The 14156-nt window shown below is 45.2% G+C and overlaps 1 protein-coding gene across 1 annotated transcript in view; it reads left to right on the forward strand.

Moving 5' to 3' along the window:
• Positions 1-14156, forward strand: part of VWA3B (von Willebrand factor A domain containing 3B) — a 241472-nt gene that overhangs the window by 66228 nt on the left and 161088 nt on the right. Inside the window, exon 8 of the mRNA XM_032255362.1 lies at positions 6754-6879. Coding sequence (XP_032111253.1) covers positions 6754-6879 — 126 coding nt within the window. The remainder of the gene's footprint in view (positions 1-6753; positions 6880-14156) is intronic.

The following is a 14156-nucleotide window of genomic DNA, read 5'->3' on the forward strand; positions in this document are numbered from 1 at the left end:
GTATCACATCTTAGACTAAAGCTTTGTGAACTTTTGTTGCAAAAAAAAAGGAGCCTTTAAGAGTATATCTCCCTGGGGTTCCATCCTCAGAATGAGTCTGGGGTGGGGCCTAATCTGCAACGACAAGCATTTCAGGGGCATCTGCCACAGGTTCTGAGGACCACACTCTAAGAAGATCACACTGGAGTGAGGGCCTCCTTGGAGCTGGGATGGTTTCCTGTTCATTTTGTATTTCCACTATCTGGATATAATCGGCACTGATGGAGTATTGTTGAATAAATGGGTGAATGATGATTCTCTGAGTAGACTGTCCTACTGAGAAGGGGATATTTTAAAGTGTTGGCTTTCTAGTTTCTAAGTCAGTGTCTTCTGAGTTTGAAGAAGATAATTAGCCTTCTAGAACTTGCTAATTCCCGAATGACTGGCAGAGCTGGGGGCAGACCCGTCTATGTGAGTGATATCCAGTAGCCCATCCACACAACCATCCTCACAAAGACAGAGCTGTTGTTGAGGACATAGGCTGAGCAGACACCAGTGTGGGGCTGCTTCCCAGTGGCAGTGGTCCTAGCCCTGCTCTTTGTGGTTCAGATGTGGTTGATGGGAAATCAGGGAGCAACCCTGCCACTGTCTTTGTTCTATTTGTGCACTGTAGATCCCTTAGAACAGAGAGAAATTCAGGCCTTTTCTTGGATGGAAAAACTGAAAAAAATCTTTTGTAAATTTGCTCTAAAGGAAGCTCATAAAATTCTCCTGAATTTACATGTCATAAAGCATTTACCTTGAGTTGATGTCTTATAAATGGTGTCACTTATCCTAAGTAGAATAGATGTAAACTTTGTTGATAAGCATCTTTGCACCTGTTCCTTAGATACTGTTTCTCTGTCTCCTTGCCCAGGTCTTTATGGGCTACTAGCCTAACAGCACCCTGGAGTGTGGCATCATCTTTCTCACCAAGTTTGGGGGAGCACCTACTCTTTACCATGGGGAGAATGGTGATGGTTTATTTTTGGGTTTTTGAAATGAATTTTGGACAATTAGACTGCATTACACTTGCATTTTATAGTGTGCCATTTAGAAGAGAAGGAGAGGGCTCAGGGGACGGTGCCACATTCACATATTAGATGGGAGCTCAAGTCGCTCATTCTTCATGTGTGAGATTGCTTCTAAGATAACATAATGGTTCGCGTGAAACATATCTGTTTATTGCCCTAAGAAAACTTTAGATCGTTATCCAGATGGCAAAATGACTCTATAATCACTCTCAATTAATTAATGGTTAATTTCCATAGGGTGGTACTAGGAGCCTCCCCACAGTGTGCCTCTGTGGCTGGGGCAGTGAGGCCAGATCAAGCCAGCAGATGTTTAACTACCTCTCGACAACAAAACATTTAACATATAATTTAATAGAAATAACTGGGAATATCTTCATTACAACAAAAACCATGGGTTTTACTGCTTTCATTCCCTTTATGGATGCAATGTGGCCCTTTTACCAGATCCTCATGGTAATTTTAGGTCTCTGGGAATGTTTAGCACCTCAGAGTGTATTACATTTTTAAATGGTATATTGCTTTCTGAAAATAGAAGTATGTGCTACTTTTCCCTGAAAATACTGCCTTTTCATAGTTATATTCAGATCTTTCAAATCTGCATGACTGAATAGGAGTTTGGGGGTTGGGCAGACTGCAAGCTCCCCACCTGGTGAGACCAGTTCTTTACCAGAGAATCCTAGGGTTGGGCAGGGCCACAAACAATGAGCCACAGTGGGACCAAGGGGATGGTCTGGGACTCAGGAGTCCCCACGGTGATTTTGTTTCTGGACTTTCCTCTCCCAGGGCAACACTGAATTGCGCCTTGGATCAGCACTGCACCTGCCTGTCTTTCTAATTGCTTTTCTCCTGCTGTCCTGGAAAAGATAGTACTTCAGATACCTGGCGGCGGGGTCTTGCCTTACTGTGGCATGAACCTAGAAGGAAATGACTTTGTGCTTTAAGGCATGTTATTGTCAGTGTCTGGAATACCTTGGGCATAGCCATGTGCTCAGATGATCTGAGTCTGTTGCATACCCCTCCAAAGAGTTTCTTGTAATCATGAGGAAAGAATGTATTGGGTGCTCCAGAACCGTTTCTGTGTAATAAGGAAAATTAAAAAGAAAAGATAGAAATTCTTGCAGAAAACACTAGAACCTGGGCTGAGTGCTGTGGAGGATACAAAGAAAGAAAAGACACTGTCCCTACGCTTGAGACGTTTACCATCCAGTTGGCAAAGTCAGCTCATGCACACACATGCAGCAAGTGCCTGAGCATTGCAGGAGAGCCGCAGACCCCAGTCCAGGACAGCTGGCAGGCCAGGGACATGTTGCTGACGGCTGGGCTGTGTTGTAGGCAGCTACCTACTAAAAATAAGCATGGTGTTCGTGGAAGGCTGACTTAAATTAGACTGGGCTCAAGGTCATGCACAGAATGATGTCACCATCACCGGCTCCTGGTTCTTTGTATTCTTTGGAATTGAAGGCTGAGTGACAGGCAGCTAGGAACTGAACTGTACACACAGGCAGGTTCACTAATGGTGTGGCCCGAGAGTGTCCTGGCAGCAAGAGGATGGAGACCAGTGGTGCCCTGGTTCATTCTACGGGACTGGGAAGGGGGAGCAGGAGGTAGCTCACCGTTTCCTGGGGTGGTGGAATCAAGACTATGCCTTCAGTGAAGGGTGGGATGGGGTGAGTGCAGCAGAGGGCTCTGTCCTCTGTTACAGGGGTCAGGGCTGGGAGGACAGTGCTCTGACCGGGTTCATGGTAGCAGAGTGTTAGAGGAGTGTCATGGGAGCCTTGAACCCTGAGCTTAACACCAGCCCAGGGAGTGGGGCCCTCGTCACTGCAGCCCCAGCACGGACAGGGTCCACCCACTGCAGAGGAGGTGCTCAACACATATTTGCCAAATGACTGTATTAATGAACTAGACCTGGCCACCAGGTTTTATCCTGTAGATGAGATGTAGAAGGCTGGACAGGGAAGTGGCATTTGGCAGCAGGTACTCTGTGGACTTTTCTCTTTGGCATCAAAACTTCTGAGTCTTATTTTATTGTCCTGAGTCTTATTTTATTTGTCAAACTAACCAGTCTGAGAAGTCAATACCAGGTGCTAATGAAAAACAGCACCTGAGTGTAACATTGCTCCCGGGTATGTTAGCATTTTAACACGAGCCTTCAAACTTGTTTTGTTTTGTTTTGTTTTTGTTTGTTTTGAGATAGAGTCTTGCTCTGTTGCCCAGGCTGGAATGCAATGGCATGATCTCGGCTCACTGCAACTTCCGCCTACCGGGTTCAAGCGGTTCTTCTGCCTCAGCTTCCTGAGTGGCTGGAATTATAGGCACCTACGGCCACAGCCGCTAATTTTTGTATTTTTAGTAGAGATGGGGTTTTACTGTTAGCCTGGTTGGTCTCGAACACCTGACCTCAGGTGACCGCTTTGGCCTCCCAAAGTGCTGGGATACAGGCATGAGCCACCACACCTAGCCTTCAAATTGTTACCAGATGTCTGGAAGCACAGCAGTCATGCAAGGCAGGGGATTGGGAGGGCAGGCGTTCTGGTTGGAGAATCCGTTAAGTCTCCTGAACGTCTCCATGAGGAACTGTATCCAGCTTCTGTTGTCAGGCAGGCCTTGGTTGGCTTCCACCTTGACAGTTAAACTACATACAGCTTTGGTTGGGTGCGGTGACTCCTGCCTGTAATCCCAGCACTTCAGAGACTGAAGTGGGCAGATCACCTGAGGTCAGGAGTTCAAGACCAGCCTGGCTAACATGGTGAAACCCCATCTCTACTAAAAAAAATACAAAAATTAGCCAGGCGTGGTGGTATGTGCCTATAATCCCAGCTACTTGGGAGGCTGAGGCACAAGAATTGCTTAAACCTGGGAGGCTGACGTTGCAGTGAGCCTAGATCACGCCACTGCCCTCCAGCCTGGGCAACACAGCAACACTCCATCTCAAAAAAAAAGAAAAAGAAAAAAAAGATGCATACGGCTTCTTGTTGTTTTATCTCCTCCCTGGTGTAGCCTGGAGAATTTCAAATTCATGAAGGTCTGAACAGTGGGGTTGTGCCCCCATTCTCTTCCTTCTCCAGTGGGGCTCTGTCCCTTGACTGTGGCTGTCTGATACCCCAGATAAGTCATTAAAAGTGACCTTGATAAAACTGGCAGTGCTTTCTCACTGCATGAGGAATAACTTGAAATAAAACCTGTGCATTCTAATGTTGCTCTTACTGCCATGTAGCTTTCTTTCTCATTTTTTATTTTTTAGCAAAGCAAATCAGATGGATTTATGTTGCTCTGATCACCGATGTAGCAGTCTATAGCAGCCTCATCAAGATCATTAGACCGGAGTAGTGATAATCCTAGAGACTGCCTGCACAGGGAGCATGTTCAGGTCGCTGCTGTCCCAGAGACACATTTCCCTGTCCCTGGATGATCAAGGGCCAACTGAGTTTCCGTGGAACTTTCTCCTTTGACACTGCCCTGTGGTGTACTCCCTCTTAAGATATTATTGACAAGTCTAGAGGAAAGCCTTGACTCATTTGAAACTTTTAAGAGAATCCTGCTACTTAACACCTCTAGGCTGAAGCAAGCAGCTGACAATCTGTCTCAATTTTACAGCGGCCAGAGGGCTTGCAGGCTTAAGGTTCACATTTGGCATCAGCCTACATTATTTTTGGAGTTTCAACATGGAGCTCAGTACTCATCATGTTTCATTCCCCGGGCTATTGATGTCCACAGAGCCATGGTGGCCGTCCATCTCTGTCAGAGCTTATCACATGCACCTTTAGGAACACAGTTATTAATCCCCTCTCACTTGACTTGGCCACTTCAAGAGCTAGAACTTTGATGTTCCTTTTTTTTCTGCTCTACCCTTCTTGACTAGATTTTAAAATTCAGAAACATCAACTTTGGTCTGCCCTAGTCTGCCTTGATGGCTTAGGACCAATCCCTTGGCCCTGGGTAGATGAATCTCCTGGGGTCCCCTGAGGACTGGAGGGTGGGTGGTCTCTCATCGTCTGTGGCTGTGGGATCTTGGGCATCCATGAATTATTATGCAGACTTGGGAAGTGGGAAGAAGGGGCTTCTAGGTCATTTGGTGGCAGAACATATCTCAGCCAAGGGCACTGCCAGATGCCATCCAAATTCACTCCCTTGCTCCTTAGGCTGTAGCCCTGATTTTAGTTAGGGCTGGAGTGTAGCCTGCCTGAAAGCATTTCCCAGTTAACATTTTCCCTTGCTAACAGATGGGGCCATGTGTTGCCATTTTGGCAGTGGCTAAGTAATGGAGCTGTGGGGTGGGACTTCCGGGCACGGTGCTTCAGGGGAACTGACTCAGCTGGGGGGTGTGCTTCTGCATCCTCCCAGCGGCCCTCCTGCTCAGGACTGTCCTCTGGACATGCTGCTTGGCACTGAAGACAGCATATTGAATCATAAGGTGGCCAAGGACAGAAGGCTGTGTTGAGATGACTGAGTAGCAGAATAGAAAGAGCCTAGCTCTGTTTTCAGGATTTAAAAATGAACCTTTTTATTTTGAGATAATTGTAGATTCACATGCAGTGGTAGTAAGTGATATAGAGATGCCCATCTATTCTTTTTTTTTTTTTTTTTTTTTTTCCTGAGGCGGAGTCTCACTCTGTCGCCCAGGCTGGAGTGCAGTGGTGCAATCTCAGCTCACTGCAACCTCTGCCTCCCGGGTTCAAGCGATTCTCCTGCCTCAACCTCCCACATTGCTAGGATTATAGGTGTCTGCCACCACCACCTGGTTCATTTTTGTATTTTTAGTAGAGGTGGGCTTCACCATGTTGGCTAGGCTGGTCTCAAACTCCTAACTTCCAGTGACCCGCCCACCTCAGCCTCCTAAAATGCTGGGATTACAGGTATGAGCCCACCAAGCCCAGCCTGCCCATCTATTCTTTATCCACTTTCCCTCATAGTATCATAGTACCACAGCATAGACAGGGCCTTGACTTTGATACAGTTAAGGCAGCAGGAGAGAGCCCCTCATCATGCACCTCTACACAACACAATAAGCAGTATATATCCATTACCCCCCGCCCCACACCTGCCCCAACCGCTGGAAACTGCTCATCTGTCTCCGTGAAGGCAGAGCCTCTATCCCAGCCCTAAACCACTCTCCTTGGTATAAACTTAGATTGATTGAAAGACATAAATATCTGAATTAATGATGCCACATCATTTTTAAAAATGTTATACAGTCAAACCTAACCCTTAGCTGAGACAACAGAGGTCCAGAAAAGGAGACCAATCATTATTATATTGGGGGAAATATATATTTGTGGTGTCAAAGAAGCAGGACATCTCAGCCACATGCCAAAAGATTGGGGGTTGCCACTTTCACATGCCATTGCATTTCCCTTCCTCGCAGCGGTGACCCTGGCTTGTATGAGGTACTTTTGAATGTTTTTATTCCTGTCTTATTTGGGTATTATCAATAATTCATTTTAAATATTCTGGCTGCTACAAACATTTACTTCAGAAGGATTTATTGTATCCTAAAGTCTGCATTTATGATTTCTTGAGATGATATCACTTCCTTGGAGATTTCAGTTCTGATTCTCAGAAAGAGATTTGTGGGGGAAGTAAAATTTGATGTTCAGAAATTTTCCAGAAACTTGGCCACAATGTGTCAGGGCTGCTAGGCGGGCTGCCACTTTCCCGGGCATGTCTCAACCGGCCGCTCACAGTGTGTCTCCCCTTCCAGGAGCCGGTGTCAGAGAGGACGTGTTTCTCATTTGGCGGGAGATGGAGGAAGCCCACAGCACACTGGCCCAGATCCAGAGGCTGGTGGCCGAGCCTCCCAAGCCCGACGTGGCCACAGTGGACTGCGGTTGGTGCTATTTCTGGTCACTGATATAAAAGGGTCATAAATGTTTTTAGCAGGGGACCAGGGGCTTCTTCCATGTCCCTGACCAGGGAGCTCCAGAGCCCAGCTATGAGGAGCTCCGGAGGAGAGCAGCCAGAGATGTGTGGGGTGGGGGGCAGGGGGGTTGTACACGCACGTACGGGGGTGTGTGTGTGTGTGTGTGTGTGTGTGTGTGTGTGTGTGTAGCTTGTCAAGGCCCAGAGCAGGACAGTAAAGTGGTAAAAACAGATTCTTGACAAACTCTTGTATACTGTGGGAAATCAGACCTCCATATAAAACTAGGCTCAATTCTGAGTACAACATGGACAAGTGGGGATTCATAGCCAAGGAGCAGGGGGACACCAGAGGATGGAAAATTATTAAGAGAAGACGTCAGGGGCAAGGGGCTTCTGGCTAAACCAACTTAACAGGACTCTTGCAGAAGAGAGGCCAGTGTGATCAGACGTCACCTGGGGGACAGTGGGAACGAGGATGCTGATCAGATAGCAAGGTGAGCAGATACCAAGGTGGGGCATTCTGGCTACACTGACTTAGGCTTTTTGCTAAAATCAGGCGATGCAGAGATGAGCATAGAAGTGCAAAGGTTGAGGCCTCGCTGAGAAGAGCATTCAGGGGAGCCTGGCTAAAGGCTGGGTAAGGGGACTGTCAAGTTGCCTGTGCTATTCCAGGGAGGAGGAGCAGGAGGAGAGCTCAGTGATCTTCCCATCCAAGCTGTCTGTGCAGGCAACCATCTGTCTCACTCTCAGATCCCTACAGGAAGGCCTAAATCACTTTTCTTTGAGCAGGGTCCAGGTCCTCACTGCAGAAGAGGACACAGGCTGGGGAAGGGGTGTGGAATGTTTACTTGGAAGGAGTAGTGTGAATGGGGGTTGGAGTTATTGATATTACAAAGAAATTATTAAAATCTAGTGGCATTTCTGGTATTCACTTAGCACTCTTCCATCTAATTTGGAATAGCCACTTGAAATTTTGGAATTTGGAAGACTGATTTGCATTCCCTAAATGGTAGTAACAGCAATATTGAGTGAGGACATACCATGTGTCAGTTGCTGCCCTGAGGGGTAGGCCTATATTAAGCTCATTTAAGCTTCATAACTCTACCAGGGGGTTTCTAGTATTATCTCCAATTGACAGGCAAGGAAACTGAGTCACAGGGAGATAAGTAATTGGCCATGGTCACATAGCTAGCAAACATAGTCTGATTTTGAACCCAAAATATAGAACAGGAACTTTCCCACCTAGTTAAACTTTTACAAAAAATGTTAGCAGTGAGGCTATATTCATCTTAATGTTAGTTTCCATGATTTAATTAGCACCTACCTATTCTGAATAAATGAAAGCACTTCCTGGTGTTTGATGTGTTCCAGCCCCACAACTGCACCATGCGAACCAGCTCATTGCAGTTTTACTAGTGAATGACGTTGAGACTACACAAAGTATTTTCTCCCTTTTTTTCTTGTAAATCAAAGCGTTTTTCATAACAAAGGGCATGAGTTTGGGAGTGAGAAAGTCCTGGTTATAAATCCCAGCTCCATCACTAGATCCACCTGAGTTTGTCTCTTTCAGCCTTATTCCTCTACACAATGACTGATAATCTTGATGCTGAGGAACTGCTGTATGGACGAAATCCGACGATGCCTGCTCTACACCAAGCAGGAACTCGATCTCAGCTCATTCTTTGCCCCTTCACTCTCAGGGCAGTTAGTACGCAGATTCTCCTGTATGGCCTTTCCTCTGTAAGGTGCTGGTTTCCTTTGGGGCACACCTGGTGGATGCACATACCTTACATAGCAGGCTCTGTTTAAGGCTCCTCACAGTATTAGCTCATTTCATATTTGCCACAATCTTATGAAACAGGTACTGCTGCTACTATTATATCCATTTTGGCTTCAGTAACGTGACCAAGGCTACACAGCTAATGAGTGATGAAGCTTGGATTCAAAACCTAGTTCATCGGTAAAAATACTAATGTCTGCCTCCCACCCATCAGACATGTAGTCAGGATGTCTGATTAAATTATCCTGATTTAATCCCTATGGGACGACATTGGGACTTTTGAAAGCTCCCAAGGTGATCCTAGTGTGCAGCTAATTTTGGAGCCACTGCCAGGCTGCAGTGCCTCCTGGGTTACAGAGGTGCAGTGGGCAGAGAGCAGGGAGATCACAACGGCATGGAAAAGGAGGCAGTTAGAGGAGAAATGGGGACCGGGACTTGTGTAGAGGGAGAGAGAGAGGTTGAAGCGTAAGCAAGCTTGCCCTGTGTTACTTGATAAATTCCTGGTGACTATGGCCTTTTCCTATGACTGGGTGTCCTGACTTGGGCTTGGGGCACCAGCCGCTGCGGTTCCATTGCCAGGGCTGGCTGCCTGGGGGTTCCTGAGAGGGGCCTAATAGGCTTGTCAGGAGGAGCTGCTCACGTGTAGTGACACCCACTCGAAAACCCAGACTATCCTCTGTCATCCTGCAGATGAACAGAATGAACACCAAGCAGGGGACCCAGGCTAAACCCAGCAGCTCTGCCGGGCAAAGAGAACAGTGAGCCTGCTGCTAAGGGATTTGTTTGGGGGAGTGTGTGGGCTGAATTATGAACCCCCCAGATTCATACAATGAAGCCCCCACCATGTGACTGTATTTGGAGATAAGGGCCCTTAGAAAGGTAATTAAGGGGCCAGGTATGGTGGCTCACACCTATAATCCCAGCACTTTGGGAGGCCAAGGTGGGTGGATCATCTGAGGTTGGGAGTTCAAGGCCAGGCTGGCCAACATGGCAAAACCCCATCTCTACAAAAAATACAAAAATTAGTTAGTTGTGGTGGCATACACCTTTAATCCCAGCCACTCAGGAGGTTGAGGCACAAGAATCGCTTGAACCCAGGAGGTGGAGGCTGCAGTGAGCAGAGATTGCCCATTTCACTCCAATATGAGCAACAGAGTGAGATTCTGTCCCAAAACAAACAAGCAAAAAAACAAACATAGTAATTAAGGCTAAATGAGGTCATCAGAGGAGGGCCCTCATCTGATAGGATGGATGTCTTATAAGACGAGGGAGAGACATCAGCACGCCCTCTCCCCACGAGCACTCAGAGGAAAGGCCATGTATGGCACAGGGAGAAGTGGCTACCTCCTAGGCAGGAAGAATAGCCTGACCAGAAACCAGCACTGCTGGCACCTTCATCCTGGGCTTCCAACTTCGAACAGTGAGAAAATAAATGTCTGTCGTTTAAGGCCCCGGCCTCTAGTATTTTGTGATGGCAGCCCAAGCTGACTAATACAAGGCTTATTTAAGTTTGGTGTAGTTAGTGTTAAGAGTTAACAGAAGTTCTTAGATGTTATTCCTAAATGAAGTGGATGAGTTATAAGACTCAGAAATTGGACAATGATGTATCAGTTCCCTTTGTTTTGATCTAATACACACACACACACACACACACACACACACACATACACACACACACACACACACACAAACACACATACCCCTAAGACCCAAAATAACTGTAAGCAGAAATTTTCAAAAAATTTTTTGAATGTACCATCTCTATTTAAAAAAGAAAGCTTGGCAAAGACCTTTCATCATTGGCTAGCCATCTCAGCTTTTGTAACTTTGATCTGGCCCCAGAGTCTACACCATGTGTCTGACCTGCTCTTATTCTTACCACAGCCCACTGTTACTGAGGCAAAGACTGGGCCAGTGCAAGACTGGCTTAGATGGCCTCATAGAAAGGCAGCGGCCATTCCCCTAAGCTGGCTGCTCAGCGCCTGCAAGACCCAGGAGATAAGGTGGCCAGCTGCAGAGGGAAGGGGCAGATTGGAGGAGATCTAGTAAGTTGCTGTTTCACATGGAGCCTTCAGATGATTTAGACAGAGGCTGATCTCCTCAGTGATGGCAGCCCACACATGTCCCCTGGGCTGGGCACACTGGTTTAAGGTCAGCAGGCATATATAGGTCCATAGGACCAGGAGGGCAGTTTCTGGGAGAAATGTCTCATGAGCCTGGTGCCTGGGATGGGAAGCAGGTGAGAAGAAGCCAAGGCCACTTATAGTTTTTTTTAACCTCTTTTAATTACCAAGAGCAGGACCTGAGAGTTCCCTGGGAAAAAAACTGCCAAAAATATATGAATCAATGGTTTGTAGGACACTGAATACTAAGAATGAAGGCCAGTGATTTCTGACATAGAGGGCAAAACAATGGTGAGCTCTAGGTTTTCCTCACTTACTGCCCTGAGAGAGTTTCCAGGCCCTGGTGCACAGAGGAGGAACCCAAGTGGAGCCCAGAAAACATCCTGGATTTGGGAGACAGAGCTGAGCATCTGGAGGGACCAAGGCAATTCACAGGACAAAGTACCAGAGAGGAGACAGATGCACAGAGAGAGAAGTCAAGAAATCTGCACAGGAATCCCCCTCAAGAATTCATTTGAATACTGATCAACTCATGCATGAGAGATTATCTGAGTCTGGGGAAAGGGCCATTGGAAAGAATTAGAAGAAACGGAGCTTGGAATTCACACAGGGCCAGGAACAGTACCTGTTCTCATCAGCCCGAAAGCTTTAGAATTCATGGGGCCTTGGGTGGACTGCTTGGAAAGGTCTTGCCTCAGTCATGGGGAACAATTAGCTTTAAACTGAGCACTGCTTTGGGCCCTCCTAAGAAATCACTAGAGCAAGCCATGAAAAGAACAAACCATTTCTAGGTAACATAACAGCATCTCTGAACAAAGCTCAAGAGAAATTTTAAGAACGGAAGCATTCAGTACCCAACAAAGTCAAACTCACAATGATTGGCATCTAATCAAAGATTACAAGGCATGAAAAGCAGCGGAAAAATGTGATCCCTAATAAGCAGAAAAATCAATCAATCAAAACTGACTGAGAACTAACACAGACATTGGAATTGGCAGAGATGTCACTCAGAGTTATAATTGTATTCCATATGTTCAAAAGCTAAGTCGAGACAAGAAAGATATTTAAAAAGATATATACTGAACTTTTAGATATGAAAACTTGAGAGAAGAAAATATCTTAGATGAAAAGCTTAGTAAATGAAATCAATGGCAGATTAGACATTGCAGGAAAAGAGAGGAGTGAACTTGAAGACAGCAATAGAAATTATCCAAAATGAGACAGACATAGGAAAAAAAGAATTAAAAAAAAAACAGAAAAAAACCCAAAAGAACATCTGTGAGCTGTGGGACAATTTCAAGTGGCCAAATATACATTAGATGGGATTCCTGAGGGGAGGAAGTAGGAGGGGCAGAGAACAGAAAAATATTTAAAGAAATGTGTTGACAAGTTTCCAAATCTGATGATACAAGCCTAGAGATCCAAGAAGTTCAGTGAATCCTCAGTGCAAGAAAATGAGGAAAGCGACACACCAGAGACATCTCAGTTGGTTTGCTTAAAATCGATAATAAAGAAGAAATCTTAAAAGCAGCCAGAGGAGGAAAAAAAAAAAGAAAAGAAAAAGAAAAAAGATCTGTACAAAGCCACAAGGATGACAGCAGATTTCACATTCAAATGAAAAGATGGAGGGAGAGCATTTTTTCATTCAGTGCCTTAAACATTCATCCTAGAATTCTATATAAAGCAAAGATATCTTTCAAAAACAAAGGCAAAATAAAGATGTTTTTCAGACATACAAAAGCTGAAATAATTTATCATTGGCACATATTATACACGAAGTAATGTAATATTACTTGAAGTTAGACTATGATAAGTTGAAGATGTGTGCTATAAACCTAAGATAACAACTAACAAAACAAGCTGACAAAGGAAACAACATAGAATTAAAAATACCCAATCCAAAACCTGTCAGAAAAAAAAAGAACAAAGAACAGATAGGGCCAATAGAAAACAAATAGCAAGATGATAAACGTAAACCTAACCATGCATGTCAAAACTTACCAATATGTAGACTGCAAAGCTGTATGAGACATTATATGCCAATTGTAGCTCAACGCAACTGTTGGTAAAGTGAAAGAAGAGGACAAAGTGGAAGAGAAAGAGAGTCACTCCTGTGGTGCTGAGCTGTTCAGGGACGTGGGTAGGACACATCTGGGCATTGTGTGTGTGTGTGCTGGTGTGCCTGTTCCAGGCATGACCCTCAAACAAAGATGGTTTTTTCACAGAATATTAAAGAATTTTCCAGGCCGGGTATGGTGGCTCACACCTGTAATCCCAGCACTTTAGGAGGCTGAGGTGGGTATCACTTCAGCCCAGGAGTTTGCGACCACCATGGGCAGCATGGCAAAACCCCATCTCTGCAAAAAACAAAAACAAACAAAAAAAATTAACTGGGCATGATGGTGTGCCCCTGTAGTCCCAGCTACTTGAGGCTGAGGTGGGAGAATTGCTTGGGTTGAGAACTGGGGAGTCGAGGTGGCAATGAGCAGTGACTGCACCACTGTGTTCCAGCCTGGGTGGCAGAGCAAGACTCTGTCTCTAAATAAGTACATAAATAAATAAATAAAATTTGTCCAAAGTTTGGGAAGCTTGATCCTTCTTTGATGACGCTGCCTCTCAAACCATTTCAGGAACTCCTCATTTGGAATAACCTTCACAGCCATTTTGTGACCCAGTAGAGATCATTAATCTAATCACATTGTGTAGTCATGCTTTAATCATGAACAGAGACAGTCCAAGAATTACCATCTGAGACTCAAGATTTGACTCCGAATACTTGCTTGTTTCAAAATACCAGATTCAGTTTCAAAAGACAAAGAAATGGCTAAAGTCTCATTCAGACTCTGTAGGCGGCTGAAACCTATAGCAGGTCTATAGGAGTTCTGAACATATGTTTTTTTGAACAAATGGAGAGGGAAATGATGCTTATTTTCGTTAGCATTGTATTAAATAATCAGCAAGATTTCTTTATACTCCTGGGTGGTGGTGAAGTACACAGGTTCAGAGTTAGAGTCTCTGCCCCACTCCTGCTGTGTGATACAGTGCCTCAGTTTTACTTGCAAAATGTGAATGATAATGATAATACCTACTCCATGGACTGTTATGAAAGTTAAATGAGAAAACACATGTAAAGCACTTAGAACTGTGCTGTCACATAGATAGAATGTAATGATGGCTTAAGGTTGATCCACGTGGGTATTCTTTCATTTATTGAGTGCTTACTGTATGTAGCTTTGTGGAAGGATGAGCATCATAGTAAATAGGAGACATGGAATGGGCTCTCATAAAGCAGGACCTACATGAACCATTTCTTGCTCAGTGAAGGTAGAAAATCAGATAAAC

This window comes from Sapajus apella, unplaced genomic scaffold (assembly GCF_009761245.1).
Source record: "Sapajus apella isolate SASKATOON/1434 unplaced genomic scaffold, GSC_monkey_1.0 scaffold89, whole genome shotgun sequence".
Classification (NCBI taxonomy): Eukaryota; Metazoa; Chordata; class Mammalia; order Primates; family Cebidae; genus Sapajus; species Sapajus apella.